Here is a 16,897-nt window from a genome sequence, read left to right on the forward strand (position 1 = left end):
GTGACTGTGCTTCACCCTTTATAGATGCTGCTGCAACCAAAAGAATGTCGCCCTGCAGGCAGGGTCTGGTAACACTGACTCACCGAACAGCTTCCAGGGGTTTGCCCTTGCATGCAGGTTTGGATGGCCTTCACACATTCTTGCATGTTCAGTTTTACCTTGTCTTTCACTGGAACGCTGCTCTCAGTTTATCAGCGAGTAACTATGCATTCTGCTCAGTGTCTGAGAGACTGTTACAAGGTCAACCTGAGGTGCCATTCCCTCCCCCACAGAGAGCTTTTCCATTGCATTCTCACACTTAAAGGCAAACCAGGGTTATTATTTTGATAATAAAGTCCTGCAGCTTATTCATTACTGCGTGCTTATTCTTTAGTGCAAGCTCCAGTATACAACCCAGTTCAGTACCAAGACTCCCATGTTGACTCTAGTTTTGCAGTGTTTGGAGGGAGCTCAACATTAGCTTTGTAGACTTTTGGCTTCCTTGTGAGGTCACATCTAGATATCATGAAACCAGCCCCACAGAGGCTCAACACTGTTGTTAACACAATCGTAGAGTGTATGTTTGGAAACAATCTTTACAGCCCATGTTAACCTAGAGATTTCAGATGCTAAGAGCATGAGCCCTGTAGACTGCACCACCCACATAGATATCCCACATTTCAATGCATTACTGGTAAGAGATACAAGACTGGAGCAATGCTGTTTGATGGATTTGTGTGAATGTCAACACTGAGCTACTATTCTTTAATCCCTTGTTTTCGTTGTTGAGTCTTGGGGTCTGTCACTTGGACACCATGTGCCAGATCATGCAGATGAGGAGCTGTGCAGAGTAACTGCATCCTCATTACAACCCGCTTAGAACACGTACCAAACAGAATGGCTTTGGAAAGCTGAAAAGTACAGGCTCGTCATTAACAAAACAGAACTCATGTTCCGACAGTAAACCACTTTCTCCTTTCATTCATTCAATAATCCTTTTGATTAAGAACTCCCAAGTTTGCGTCTGTTTATCTAAGTAGCAGTAGGTGCGTTGCACAAAACGCTTGCAAGATCCTGCGGTGTATTTCTTTTAACTATGCAGTTGGCAAAGTTACTGCATGCTAAGTGCAATGCAAGTACATGAGCTGCTGTGCTGTTAGACTTTTGATTGATATAATACAGTGCTGGCAGCGTCTGTGTATTTGTTAGCTGGGGGAGTTGGTTTAAATTAAAATGTTTATTGCTGCAGCTTCAGAATATGCTTAGACTGTGAAAGGGTGAATTTTACAATGCTTAGACCTCCTGAAATGAATTTAAGTAAGGCTGCATTTAATTGAGGCTACCAAATTCAGAAGAAAGCCATTACAACAGAACTAGGCAGGCAAGGATCTGTGTGGAATTAATGTGACATGACCATCACCAGTGTATAAAACACAGTCCCAGGCATGACTGTACAAGCAGTGTTGGAAGAGTTCACCTTTTTATATGACTGTTTAGAGTTGACTGTATGGGGTTTAGGTAATTTACCATGAGTAAGGCAGTGCATGAAATGTTTCAGGCTGTGCACATCAGCATCCTAATATGAAAACTATTTTATCCACAGCATACTGTTAGTGCTACCCTATAGGACAACTCTGCTTAATAAAAAAAAAAAAAAAAAAAAAAAAAAAAAAACACACATCCTCTGCTCCACCTCTTAGAGAGGGAGAAATGTACCGACAACCCTCTTGTTTCACGTCATTTTATAATCCAAACCATCTCGGGAAGCTTATTTTTAACTCACAATAGCTGGCAAGAGGTCATGCAGGACGGAGAGGAGCAATCATTGGGAGTAACAGATTTTCTTATGCTAAGACAAACAAGGTACAGTTATTTTTCTTTCTTGCTTGCTTTCATTAGCTTTTTTTCTGTTTCAGCATTAATCCCATTTCAATTGATTTTTCAACTGAGTGCTTTCTGAGAACATCCGAGTATGGAGTTTGATTGAATTGCTAATGAATTTCAAACTCAAACAGTTGACGTTGCAAGGAAGGAGGTCTGTTTCCTGTGCATTTGTTGCTCTCCTGAGATATAGCTGGAGGGGATTTCTCCTTTCCTCTTGGTTTGGTGGCTATAGTTTCACTGCTGCTGTGTTCTGGAGAGGGGAGACATCAAAATGTATTATGTAGCCGTTCTTGAGTCGAAAACTAAATCTTGCTCTTTTGAAGCGAGCAGAAGAAATGCTGATGAAGTCATATCATGAAGAGGTTTGGTTAAGTCTTGAGGTTTGAAATTAGTAAAAATACAAGCTTTTTGCTTCAGGCATTCCTTGCTTAATACATTGCTTTGTTCAGTATGGCTGTGAGCTGTGAGTAACGACTAATGAAACCTGTTGGAGACCTTGTGAAGTAAACAGTTCTGTAAACTGTGAGTAACTTCTTCGTTCTGTTTTAAATACTTGATAAGCTGTTCTTGCATGCAATGCGATTGGTATAGACTACCTTATGTCTACACAAGGCAATGTAACTGGCCTAGGTGGACACTTTTAGGGACTGTTAAACAGGTATGGGACCATACCTTGAGAAATAAAAGGTTAAGGGTGTTGCAGACATCAAGTTACAGCTAAACAATTCATATCTGAGATCAAGGATACCTTTTCATTAACTGCTACACTTCAATTCAATACTTGACATTGTTTGCGCAACCAGACAAAGGCCACTTGTATTGTATTAGTTTCTTTTATTTGTATTTCATTGTTATAGTGTTTGCTGACCCCGAAGATCAGGCTCCATTGCAGCTCTATCTTGTAGTTGTGCCTCTTGCTTTAGCCTGTGCTTTAGCCATCCAGTGCCCTGACCACTTCTAAGTTACAACTAAAACAACAAGGCTGCCCCCCCTGCTGGGATTGAAAGATTACCCGGGAAGATCTCGGAAACTCCTTATGAAAACAGGCACGCCAGCCCGACACTCACTGAGTGATTTCATCTGCAAGAGAGCATGAAGCAGAATTCCTGAGCCCAGCATTCCAACACTTTCCAGTCTCTACTGTTACAGCATGAAGCAGGAGCTGAAAACTCCAGCTTTACTAGTCACATTTTGCCCTGGGTTGTGAATGGGCTAATTCTACCACATTGTTAAATCCTGTCCTGTTGTAGGTTTGTGTGCTAATGCAATAGATGGGTGCACAGTTTCTGGTTAAAGTGTGTATTCTGTATATCATACTAAACATATTAAGCCGACACTGAAAACTGCTGTTTGCGTTTTTCCCAGTAGTTTTGCCCCATTCGCTCTGCCGTTAGCGTCTGGTGGGGTGGCTCACATAAGTGCTTTAGTTTGATTTTCCTCGCCAAGTTTCAAAAGTATCTGCAATAGTTATCACCCATTGTTTTGTGGGACCCCACTGTGCCTCTAAGGATAACTCTGTCGCTGTTAGTGACTTTATTCCTGTGAGAGATGTAGCAGGCTGATTGAAAACTGTTTAATGTGCATGTGTGCTTTCTGCGCCTCAGCCAAAGGATCTACTGCAGCAACAAAACTACAGAATGGAACTCAGAAAATCAAGCATGTTTATTTGGGGGTTGTTTTGCAAGCATTTCCTGGCAGTTCTCTTGCTGTTGGATGTACATCTGTTTTAGCTTCCAGTATCCCTCAAGCAAGCAGCTCAGCCCTGTCTTCCTGGTGTGGTTTGCATGCATATTAACAGCTGTCACAACGTATGGGTGTCTCATGATTGTAGATTTGGGGGAGGGGGTGGGAAGAGTCTCTTTCTTCTCTATCTCATAGTCATACAGTAATGAAACAAGACTGTAGAAACTGTTCCGCTCTATAGATAAAGTCTGATTTAGAAGCTTTAGAATGAGTATCATATTGCTTACTGGCACCGTACTGGAGTGGCGTGGGGGGAAGAGACAGCAGATGTTTGTCACCAAGGAAGGTCTGCTCATAACTGGCAACTTTAACCTTTCAAAATCCCTCAGCTTTATTTCTGCTTCCTTTAGTGTAACCCTGATCCGTGGTTCAGCGAGTCAAGCTTTCAGACGCAGGAAGCACCCTACCCAATCTAGTTCTAACATCCGCATTGATATGACGGGTCTGTTCTGCGTTAGTCAGAAGGTCACTCTTCCTGAAGATGCCCATTCTCACAATACTGTCACAATATTCTCACCCCCCCCAGGCTCAACCTTAATACCCAGGGATATTAGACATTCCATAAAGATACCCAGCACTGCTCCCATTGCCTTTGTTGTCATGGGGTTGCAGCATTCACCAGAACACAGACTGCTTTTGTTTAAATATAAAGCCTGGTATATAGTTTACAGATATGTAGCATGCAATCTGGAGGCTGGCATGCACTCAGATTAAAGTGAAAGGCTGCAGTGACTGTCCCAATCAAAGACATTTCCATCGCCCACACAACTGCACCCACCTGTGCCTCTTGGCCCCACACCTGTCTGTATCCCTCCTACCTCGACTGATCCCCCAAGCCAAGCCCTCCGTTTCCCTTCACCAGGCCACCAGCCCATCCTCAATGGTTTCGCTGGTACCTGGGCAGGCTAGCGTTTTGGATGATGCATGATGAAATTCTGTACTATCTTACATGCCTGTCCCAGTTTAACAGGGGAGTGTTCTTTAAAGAAGAGGAGCCAGGAAGGTTCAGTCATTCCTGCAATGGAAAATCAAGCCTTTTTAGGGAGTACTGTTGTGAAGGCTGACTGTAAAAGGATACCGATTAGCAGTGTCCAACTGAGGGAAAACAGATGCTGGGTTTGAGTAGGGAGGGGGGAGGGGCAAGTTAATGAGTGGTTTAAATCAAGTTGAGTCCAGAATCAGGGGGAGAACTCTAGATGTGACACGTTCTGAGAAAAATCCTAGTTTCTGGATCTCAGGTTTACAACAGCATGACCAGCTCCCAGTAAATAGATCAGTGCCATACAACTTCATCACTTCACAGACTGTGGGAAGAGAGGAGGGGGTGGGGTCTAACGGAGGGTACGGGGTTCTCAGATCCTGACAGCAGGGCAGCACAGCACGCCACTGTAGCTTTACTATCCTAGTTAAAGTGACACACAGTGTACAGGAGCTCACTGGAGAGTCACCTCAACTTCTTTCTATCTGTGTAAGTACTTCTTTTAAGTTTGTTTGGGTTTTTTTTTCATGTTCTTTGTTGTGTGTAAAAGGTTCAGAGAATCTGGTTGCTGGTTGCAGAATACTTAATTTTAAATTAACTAAAAATATACACATACTGTTAATGCTTAAAATTATCCAGCCCAACACTGTAGAATTAGTGGTGCATCCAGCAAAGGCACTGTGCAGGATGTGCTCTATAGCCTCGACGTCGCTGGTTTGAGTCTGGGCATTTCCTAAATAATATTTGAGCAAGTCAAATTGGGAAAAAAATAACAAAAATAATAACAACTACATTTTAAAAAAATAAAAAATGATCCAGCAGATGCTAGCGTTAACTGGATTAGTTCTAACCCCCATTTAGGTTATCTGAGTTCAGTTTAACATGTCAAGTAAAAACTAAAAAATGCGTGCTATTGAACTGATGGTGCCGTTGGCTCCAAAACAGCAAATTTCATTTTCAACTTGTTTTAAACTTTAGTGATATGGGCCCAGTTTCTTAATAATTTAGAAGTACATGGCATATTGTAACAGAGGCCACTTCTTTCAGTTTTTGTCTCCTCTCGCTCCAGCTTTCTAGCTGTGTGTCTCGGCTCTTGGCTGCTGGATAATCTCTTTTGCATTTCAGCTCCTCACATACATTTTTAAAATGTTTAAATATTGACAAATCTAAACCAAAATAAAAAAAAAATTAAAAACTGTTGCTACTATCTGGTTTTTTCAGAAAGGAGTTGCTCGGTTTTACAACACTCCTGCAGTTAACAGATAAGACTTTTAACCCAACTGCTCATTTTTCTCCATGTGATGGGGAGGGATGCCTGAGAAAGACAACATTATCATAGTGTTATCCTGATCTTTTCAACAGAAAAAAAAATGACCCACATAAACAACTTAAGTTCAAGCAAGTACCCTGAAACCAGCAAGGAATTACTCAGAACGATATGGCTGTCATAATAACAACATGGCTTTTGCAAGAACGCGCCTTTCCGCGAAATAAAATAACTTCCTCTTAACAGGAGATTTACTATAAAGGGACATTTCTTTTTTTTTTTATAATATTTTCTAAAAAGTGTTATAGGTGGTCTTAACTTATGTTTAGTATCTCTCGTGGAATATAGTCTAAATAAGTAACTTTATGATATTCTGAGTATGTACTAAGGTAGCAAAACTATACAAAACACAAATAAGTTACCCAATATTTTGGCTCACCCTATACTTATCTGTGCATGTCCTTGGTTTGAGATAACAACCATATCCAAACAGCCTAACTGGAAAACAAACTCAACATCCACATGTCATGTTGACCGAGGTGCAGCATTAAACTAGCTTTATGTTCGCTTTTATTATGACGTTGTTGTTTTAAGGATAGAATGCCCTGGGGGGGGAAAAAAAAGATGAACATTTGTATTGTTTTAATTGGTCACAATGACAGAAAATGTCACTTGTTGGAAAATAAGCAACAGCTGCCAAATGAAATATTCATAAGGGAATATCAGGTTGATCTCAAAAACAATGACCTCGTCTGTCTACCTCAAGCAGCACACACAGCAAGTGGCTCCACCCTGGAAATCACATCAGCTGAGGTCTGCAGCGGAAAAAGACAACAATTCAATCAGGAGCTGATTTCATTTTGAGATTTTAAATAAGATTTACCTTGGCGGCAAGTTGAGACGGACCACTCTTCCTGGACGAGTTGCTGCGTGCAGGCTGGCATTTCTACTGTGTTTACTGACAGGCAGCCTGAGCTGGGTTTAGTTCTTTATTATAGTGCAGGCGGTCATCTATTTCTTTTGAATGCTTGAAGGCCTTTGCTCCTGTTTGCAAAGCTCTTCACAAGGCAGGGATGGAAATAAGACTCCAACTGCATAGCAATTTCACAGATTGTAATATGTGTTTGATTAGCCCCAGTTGTGTCTCATTGAACATAGTGAAACCAGGAATGGATCAAACTGCTATGCACCGGGAGTTTTATTTCCATCCGTGCACTGTATTGTATTCTACACTGGTAGAGCCCTCTTAAAGTTGTTACTAAGGTCTTTAATGTGTCAATCTTTTTTAATATAACCCTAAACCTAAACATGACTCTTTTCTGATACAATTATGTACTTACATGTCTCCTGCAAAAAGATTTACATGTTAAAAAGACAAAAAATAATAATGAAAAAAGAAAAAGATAATTAAGTTTATCTCCCCCCCAGATGGTTTGGGTAAGATGAACTGATGAAAGATCCTTATAAGCATTCATAACCTTATAAGGATCTTTCATCGCACAATAAACTGCAGGGCATGCTGGCAGCGATCAGTCCCTGCAGCTTCCGGTTTCACTTGCTAAAAAAAAAAGCAAACAGCACTTGGTTGTTACTTGGGTGGTTTTGATCATTTGCTTCTTCCACTGTAGGTGACAAAAACAGTTATTACGAGTTTTACACCACGAAAGAGCAAGATCACTTCTGTTTGTGGTGATTGGAAGCTGACTGCCCATTTACTGACACTGTCAGGCTATTGGGACTCCTTGTGAACTGGCCTGCTCACTGACTGCTCTGTCCAGTCTTTAGTTTCCTTTAATATAGTTTATTTTATTCTGAAGATGACACACACACACACACGATGTCAGCGGAGATGCTGTAGCCCCACCTCTGGGGGACGGGGGTGGGTTGTCCCAGCCTCGCTGCTGTCAGGATAAGCACACTGGTGTTCCAAGGGTCTGAGCCCATTAGCTTCCATTGGGTGTGTCTTCTATTGATTGGCCCCTTTCTGATGCCACATTCCTCTGCAGCCACTGTCTTCCACTATCAGGTGGTTATCATGAAAGCTCGGCCCCGATGAAGTTGCAATGCAGCTTAACTGCAGTCTGTGACACAGTGCAGGCAGAGCCCTTTCATGATAGTCAGCTGCTTTATCTGGATCAGCTGAGAGTCATCTGATTACTCTGAGTTATAGCAGTCTGACCTCTTGGCTCTGCAGGTCCTGCAGTAGTCTTTGAGTCTGTGAGCTGCATTCCACGCCTAAGACTGGAGCCTTGGCATGAGGTCCTGGCCAGTCCACTGGGGCGCTTGTAATCTCCCTGGCTGTCTCTGTTCTGAGGGCACTTCACTTAGGCTGGTTGCAGTGCTGCACAGCAGCGGTATTAAACATTAGAGGAGCAGGATGCATATTGATTCACATCTCAGAGACGCAGGAGAGGGGTAGGTCTACATGCATCACTCTCTGGTTATTTGGACTCTGTATTATTTACAGCAGCTGTTTGATGCATATGGTAAAACACAGAAACAGGATAGTAACTGTAACTCCATTTTAATTTGAGATCCCCATACAGATTGCAGGGAAGCATGCTTGAAGCAGGCTGTACTGTAGCTGTGCCTCTATAATCTGTTAGTAAGCACACGTTTGTTTAACCGATCTTCCACTGTGGTAAACTGACTACCAGGGGTAGATGAGACTTCAGTTTAACCATGACAGCCCATGTTAAGTGATTTTTATCATGAAAGGATGTACCTTGAGTAAACTCTAATGAATTGACTGAAAGAAAGGGTGTTTAGAATTGCCATCTAACATGTTTAAATATCTTTGTTTTTTTAGGAGCAAGGAGGAACCTGACAATTGTGGGGGTTTTTCCCTTTTGATGAACTCAAGATAATGAAATTCTGATGCAAATAAAAACAGTATTTTTTTTTTTTCCATTTCCTTTCTCTTTTGAACAACATGTGCAAATGTTGCAAAATCCGGACTATCCAAGCAGTCTGTTTACTGTGCCTTTTTAAAAATACATTGATAAACAAACTGAGCAAGAATGTTATCGTGGTCCAAGGTACCGGACAGATCAATGAAGCTGCTCTGAATGTTTTTTAAAATCTCAGGCAATGACAATCATTAACCGTTCGTTGATTTTTAAATGAAGGGGCTGTCGCTATTGCTGGCTCTGCTGAAAATATATTTGAAAGGTGGTTTTTGAATACAGAAGAGACACCTTCGACCTTGACAGCGTGTCCCCTGGTGCATCCCTAGGACAGGCCAGGGGCTCCTGCACCACCATGCACTGTAAGAGGAGAATGTGGTCGGGCCTGGCTATCTTTCTCCTGACAGTGGCTTTCATTGGGTTCTACATGCAAATGAACTGCTACAGTTTGCCAGTGCAGAGACACAGCACCGATATTAAAGAACCTTTACCTGAGAGCAACCAAACTTTCACCACAGTCCCTCCAGAGGACCCCCGAGCCTGCAGCTGCACCAAGTGTGTCTCTGAGAAGGATGTATCAGCCTGGTTCGATAAGCGATTCGACTCCAACACACAGCCGCTGCTCACTGCCAAAGATGACAGTCTCCCTCAGCCTGCCCTGAGCTGGTGGCTGGTAAGCAGGTTGTGTTTTCACAGGCAACAGATAACTATAAACCTGCCGCACTTTGGAAGCACCTGGTTGATGAAGCTTTAGACAGAGCCAAGCTTATTGAAGAGTGATGCGGTTCAGTGCAGCTACACTTGTTTAAACACGTTTCCTAGGAGACGCTGAAGGAGAAGTTTTATCCAGGCCCCAGCTTGAACAAGCAAGCAGTCAGTCATTCTGCAGTAACACTTCACACAAAGTGTCTGTAACTACTGTGCATTTACATAGTTAGTTACAATGTAGTTAATGTGTACATCTTTTTGCAGAATATAACCCGAACCCCCTAACCCTTTTCTGATGCAACTATGTGCTTACACAGTTACAATGTACTTAATTGTGTATTTCTCTTTGCATGATGTGAGTGCTCATGTGTTTATTCAGCGACACTTTGTAAAGACACAGTAAGTGGAGACTCAAGCTAAAATGTTAACTTTTTGCTACAGAAACATGAAAGCAGTTTTCGTTTCTTATCCCCTAGGCTTTGCAGCAATCCCACAGAGATGTGAAAGTAAATGAAGTGGTAGCGGAGGTCTTGTCTGTGCTGCCTGGGACAAGCCAGAACAGGACAGAGGACTCATCCAAGTGCAGGCGGTGTGCCGTGGTTGGTAACTCAGGAAACCTGCTCGGATCCAGTTACGGCCCTTTGATCGAGTCCCACGATGTTGTGATGAGGTAGGTCATGCTGGTTAGGATACAGGAAGCTATGCTGTTGAGATATTACAGTGGGAAATGCAACGTCTCACCCAAAGGGGGTTGAACCTGAAAGAGTATGTAGTAGGGTTTGGAAAAAATAGAGCGTTACACACCCTTACAACTGCTAAAATAATGTACCTGTGATTTCTCTTCTCACTGTTAACACCCTGACAACTTTTTACACTTCCAACTTTCAAGTCTCTTTCAAAGCTCTTTTCAAAATGTCTGCTCTAGTGCACTGATAGTGTCAGGATTATTGCCCACATTGCTCTTTAGTACTGCTTTATGTTAACATGGCAGTGGTTGTCAGTAGATGTTGCAAATTAATGTTGTATCTAATGCATGCAGGTCATGCACAGCTGTATAGAGAGATGCATGGCATTTGGTTTCCAGGACCCTCTTTTAAATGAATAGATTCTCAAGGAAATTCTCTCTCTCTCTCTCTCTCATATATATATATATCATATATATATATATATATATATATATATATATATATATATATATATATATATATATATATATATATATATACACATACACACACACACAGATTTTACTGATCAAGTTCAATGAATTATTAAGATCTCTCACCGTCGACATGCTTTTACCAGTGGAGGTGTTTAAAGATTTTACACTGGAAGGAAGTCATTCCTAACCCTTACACATTGTTTAACTGACCAGCAAAGAAGGTTTCCAGGAGCGGATTGCTATACAATGCCACAATCCCCCCCCCAGGATCACTGCAGCCCTTCCCCTCGTCTCACTCTAACTCTGTCACTTCATTCAGGATGAACAAAGCTACAACCAGCGGGTTTGAGTCAGACGTGGGGCGCAAGACAACGCACCACTTTATGTACCCCGAGAGTGCCATTGACCTCCAAGCTGACGTCCATCTGGTCCTTGTGCCCTTTAAACCACTGGACCTACAGTGGATTGCAAGCGCGCTTTCAACCGGACATATAACCAAGTAAGCCAGGAATGAGAGCCGGTTGCACAGCTGGAATGAATATCCTCGCATCAAGAATACATGGGAACCATTTACATTTTAGCTTCATTCTATATCTACCTCTGCTGAAACCACTTAACCACATTCCACGGAGCTTTGCACAGACTTGTGTTACAACATACTATCCCACACGCTCTGTACACATGTCCGTGATGCTTTAGCAGTCAGGGGGAGGTATTTTACTCACACTGATATATCCACACATAAAGGCATGAGGGAAATTCCAGTCTGAGGAATCTATAAGGTATAGAATGGTACAGTTCAGGGCTGATTGTCCGGACTTCGATTCCGAACCTGTCCTGTTGTGCACAGTGCACAACTGCACCCTCAGTTCAGTCCTCCAGAGTAGTTATTTACAGAGCAGCACAATATTATTTTAAAGGGGGTTTCTTGATCGGGAATGCCATATTAATTTCCAGTAACGATCAGATTATCTGAAAAGAAATGTCTTTATAGAGGGGGGGACGACGACACGACACTAATCCTCAAAATGATAGTGAGGTTTTTACTGTAGTGTATCCTCTTTGTTGCTCGATATGGACCCCATCCACTGCAGCATTTAAAATGGGTTTTGTTTTCCCTCCCTAGGACCTACATGGAAGTCAAACAGTTTGTCAAGGCTGACAAAGACAAGGTAAGGGTAACGATTTCGGGAAGCTCTTTGGGAGCGCAGTAAAACAGAAAGTCACTCTCTGTGCACCAGTGTGGATTGCACACCGTAAAAGGACTTGCTCTGCGTTTTGATAACATGCTTGCCGTGTGATGCGTTGCCATTATGGATTCTCATCGAGATTAAGTTAAAAGCTCAATGGCTGCTTGCTGCTCTTCTGCCTTCAATGTGACCCCAAAGCCATTTACTTCAGATCATCATTAGCACGATTTGCTTCACATAGTAAAAAATCACCTCATAAGAAACCAAACCAGAAACAGACAACTTGGGCGTTTTTTTTAGGGGCTTGTAATGGTTTTATTAAATCAATTTTGGATCATTTGTTTTTGGATTTGGAGTAAATAGCTTTGAGAATCAAGCCTGTTGTGTTGGTTTCTTTTGCACCCTGATCTGCAGGTCTCTGTAATCAGCCCAGCCTTCTTGAAATACGTCAATGATAATTGGACTGAGCATCATGGGAGATATCCTTCCACCGGCATGCTGGCGCTGATATTTGCACTGCACACCTGTGACGAGGTGAGTCCCAGCCAAACCTTAAATCTGTTAGGAAATGCAACTGGCATTGCTCATGCTTCCAAAACAGACCTTCACTGACCCGAGAGAGGATTCTACCCCAGTAATGAGCTGGGGTTGGGTCTGGGAGATTGCAGAAGCAGTTCTGAATGAATGATTACTTTATCGGATTTCATTCCGTGATGGTGTAAGCTTGGAACATTAAGCTCACAGCAGCTCATGCCTGTTTTGTCTCCCTGTGGTAGGTGTCCGTGTTCGGCTACGGTGCCGACGTCAATGGGAACTGGCACCACTACTGGGAAAAAAACAAATACTCCAGCGCTTTCCGGAAAACGGGAGTTCACGATGCCGACTTTGAGACGGAAACCCTCAGGAAGCTGGCTAAAGAAAGAAAAATCAGACTCTATACTCCGGAACGAACAGCACGTCCAATCAATAAATCAATAAATACATTGGAAGGATACCAGCCAAACAGCAGGTGAAGTGCAGAACTCCTTATGGGTCGTTCTTTCACTACTACAGACTGTAAACTGTGGGAGGACTTGAACCCCAATGGAAAACTTAAGAAATTAATTTTTTTAATAAATGACAAAACTACCGTGCCTCTCCCTTTGAAGTGAAAGCAAAGTCAGCACTTTCTCTGTAATAGACCTCAAAAGAGACTTTGTTTGACTTTCAAAGGACACTTGATCTTCATTGCTGCGTGCACTGTGATTGTGTCAGAGACTGCTCTCATGGGGTTGGTTCACACTGCACACTGTTCAACTGCACTAGCGCCTCTTAGCAGTGTGCAGTCTATACCTGCTTGGTCTGTGAAGACTGGCGGTGCAGACGGCTGTTCATGTGTCAAGTTTAAATGCTCAGCATGGACTGATATATCCTGTGGTGTAACCCTGTGAGGCTGTGATGCCAGAATGTTTTATTCCCTACACATGTGAAGCATTTTCTTCTTGACTGCCCTAAAAAATGTGATCTCCTTGTCTACAGTGTGGGCTAATTTATCGATCACATGTCATGTGATCCGCTAGACCTATACAAGCTGTGTGAGAGTTGTGTGCAACTACTCAGCAAACAATCATGGGAAAGCAGAAGGATCCGCAATGAGGTCACAATGTGTCTATTGCCAAGACCACCATGAAACCCACGAAAGGAATACACAAATCCAGTCTCAATACGCAACACAAAACTCACAGTAGCACGTATTGGTATATTTATTTAACATATTATTAAACTAGTAAGTGTCATTTTACTGCCAAGTACATCAACATGTTATTTTTGATTTTGGTGAACCCCTGAAACAGGCTATAAAATGTCACTAATGTCATCTGTCTAGGTTATCCCCCCCACATGGGGAAAAACAAATGTGCTTAAAAGTAATCAAAATTAGCATTTTCACCACCTTCAGATGCATTCTCACCACGAGTGGCTGCATGGACCTGCTTCACAGTCACCTAGTAAAGTTATCTGTCATCGACACGAAATGGAAAGAACCACACTCCAACTACAGCTGAAATGACCCAACAGCATTTCCTCTGCACAGCCCTAATGCTGACAAAGGAAACCGCCATGCAGTTCAGAGTGGTGTGTGAGTGAGACATTCAGAGACCCAGGGCAGTGCTGGGGAATATAATAACTCACTTGAGTAATGACCTGGGACGTGAATATCAATTAAATCTGAACGAGAACCACTGTGTTGTCATTCAGTCACTGGAAAACAATACGCTTCCAGGGTCCTTTTAATCCGAATCATAGCAATTGTATTACACTAACTTTGAGAAGGTTCATGTATTTACTAACATTAGCATGTTGGGAAAGAAAAGCATTCTTAAAAACCCTTGCAATTCCTTTATAAAAGTCAAATTATCCACACTGCACATGTTGTAAATATAATTAGAAGTAATCAAATGTACGTTGAGCAGTTTGTACAGAAATGAAAACATGCTTTGAAATGGAAGGCCATGTCTTTACTTAAGTAACATCAAAGTGTAAAACATTCAAGTATGGTTAATAAAAATTTTAAAAAACTACATTTCAGGAACGTCAAATTTGTAAATATTTCAGCGAGAGATTCTAGAACTCGTCGAGTCACTCCGCAAGTGATTCTAGAATGCATCGAGTCATTCAGCGAGAGATTCTAGAACTCGTCGAGTCATTCAGCAAGAGATTCTAGAATGTGCCGTTGTTCTTGCATGACATGTTTCTTCTTGGGTTTTGAGCCTGTGCTACAGGAAAGTGAAGGGGTGGTTGACAGGATTAGGGCAGTTTGCTTGGCAGGCAGAAGGAAGAGGTGCCCAAATGCAATGCAGCGAATACCTCTTCCCTTTCCTTTATCACAATCCCAACTTAATAATGAGGTTCTGTGCAACAGATACGAGAATCAGCATACCCTGCTGTAAGAACAAGCAGCACATGCGTCTCCTGGCTCCTTGCTCATTTCACGTGGAGAAGTAAATACAGCTACAGCTACCCTTATGGAAGCCAAACAAAACATTGAAATATGTTTGCAAAGTGTAAGGGGGGGTAACTACAGTACAATGGCAAAGAAGTAAAGAATGAAAGGACACTGAACAGGATGCTGCCGGGGTGACAGCAGACCAAAAACCACAGAATCAACTCCAGGAAACAGCGGGGCAAGACTGAGACGCTATGGCGCTCAGCGTTTATTAAATGCAAAATAAAGACTGATACAAAAACACCAAACAAAAAGGGCACTAGAGCCAAAACAAAACAGAACACCAAACAAGACCATTCGAAATACAGCAATTGTTCTATTGATTCAGACTCACAGCTCTCGTCTCTGACACATTCCCCATGCAGCCCAAGCTGCAGGTTCTTACAGTGGGGACAGGGGGGTGATCTCATTATCCCTCGGTCACATTCTGCACGGGTTCAAAAAGGATGCGTGACTGACCGCTAGTAAAACAACCAGTAGCATCCTCACGAGGTTTTAAAATATACATACAAAATATAACAAATAATATTGGCTTTCGCCGTCATATATACATATAAATCATAATATAAATGAATAATAAACAAAGGGGCGGGACACCCCGCCACAGGCACCTTGTAGCCAACATTGAGATTGCATTGGGCACACACTGGCTGCTAGCTGTGTTCCAGCCGATCTGAGCAGATTGAATGGAATGTTATCAACCAAAACCATCCCATCAGAATGGGCCAGTAGGTACCCAGCCCCTAAATCTACCCTCTATCCCTAAACCTAACTGTGTTACTATTAAACTCTTACAATTATTTCAACACCATTTGTTTAGCGCCCTCTAGAGGCTACTACATCCGAAGTCCATTAAAGCACTTGACCCGGACCGGCTCTTCCCGTTGGGAGGTTAGCAGGTGCCTACTGGCCCATTCCTATGGGATGACTTTCTTTGATAACGTCCCATTGAATCGACTGATTCTAATGAGATTGGGAGCGTGTTGTGATTGTGAAGTGCATCAGGACTGAACACCATGAGCGAGTCCCTGTTTTAGCCGATATTACAAACACTACACTGGGGGATTTAAACAATGTAAATATGGGGTAGCTTTGCAGTTTTCCACTGTGTGGGTAGAGATTGTGTTTTTGTATGTTTGTGTTATAAAGAACTACACACACTGTTTGTTCTGCTTTCCCGGTCTCAAGACCTCACTACAGCACAAATAGGTTGACAGAAGCACTTCCCTGCGACACACAGAAATCCCTCTTTTTGTTTCGCATTGTAACAGGTGGTAAGATGTCAGCAAATATTGTGAATTTTCTGCGCACTTTGAATTTTTTCTTCCCCCCTCTGTACACTCTGAAAGCACTCAAGTGGATTTGAAAACTTGAGGCAAAAATGAAACAGCTCTCACCTATTACAGGTATAAGAGTTTATTAAAAAAATTAAAATGATAATAAAACATGAGCAAGGTGCTGTACTGGTACACAAACAAAAAGCAGCGGGAGATTGAACACGTTTTAAATACCAGACTTCCACCATATAACACAGAAACCCTTATGATGTAAAATAATTCATTAAAACATATACAAATGAAAAACAAAACGACAGCACAGGCTGACGTTTACAATACCATATTCTTCTGAGAATACCAGAATTCTGAAATTAGGAAAGAAATGAAGGCAACCCAAATGAAGCTCGTTGCATTGTTCTTTCACACGCTGCCTCAAAGCAAACACATTTCCTCAGGGTCTGACCTGTTTGTCTCGGGTGCTTTGTTCGATAAAGCATTTTTATTTCATTTCATTTTTTTTTTTTTTTTTTTTTTTTTTTTTTTAAATGAGAACAGCACAGTACTAAATTCTATTCATAACTTTACAATAGCTAGTCATTCAAAGCAGGTATTTATAATTAAAAAAATAACCACTTATAACAACAGCAACAAGGACAGCAGAACAAGAGAATTCATGAAACAATAGCAATGACTAGAGACTGAATTGTTCTATTCAAGTATTCATTGTAAACCAGCATGGGTGTTTGGATGCAGAGATCGGTCCATTTAACCCACATACAACCAATTATTGCACCGTGGAGAAGCTCAGCATTATCATCA

General features: G+C 41.9%; 1 protein-coding gene across 3 annotated transcripts; it reads left to right on the plus strand.

Moving 5' to 3' along the window:
- Nucleotides 1-1,737: 1,737 nt before the first annotated feature.
- LOC121298279 (CMP-N-acetylneuraminate-beta-galactosamide-alpha-2,3-sialyltransferase 2-like) lies at nucleotides 1,738-16,618 on the plus strand. Of its 3 annotated transcripts, none has more exons than XM_041225314.1 (7): nucleotides 1,738-1,842; nucleotides 8,662-9,431; nucleotides 9,943-10,136; nucleotides 10,948-11,127; nucleotides 11,755-11,800; nucleotides 12,233-12,352; nucleotides 12,595-16,618. In XM_041225314.1, exons 2-7 carry the CDS (start codon nucleotides 9,114-9,116, stop codon nucleotides 12,829-12,831), a joined length of 1,095 nt encoding a protein of 364 aa, XP_041081248.1. In that variant the 5' UTR covers nucleotides 1,738-1,842; nucleotides 8,662-9,113; the 3' UTR covers nucleotides 12,832-16,618. The 3 variants fall into 3 exon arrangements, with proteins under 3 accessions (XP_041081248.1, XP_041081249.1, XP_041081247.1); XM_041225315.1 differs by lacking the exon at nucleotides 1,738-1,842 and adding an exon at nucleotides 2,368-2,385; XM_041225313.1 differs by lacking the exon at nucleotides 1,738-1,842 and adding an exon at nucleotides 4,969-5,074.
- Nucleotides 16,619-16,897: the final 279 nt, after the last annotated feature.

Source organism: Polyodon spathula, chromosome 23 (assembly GCF_017654505.1).
Source record: "Polyodon spathula isolate WHYD16114869_AA chromosome 23, ASM1765450v1, whole genome shotgun sequence".
Taxonomy (NCBI): domain Eukaryota; kingdom Metazoa; phylum Chordata; class Actinopteri; order Acipenseriformes; family Polyodontidae; genus Polyodon; species Polyodon spathula.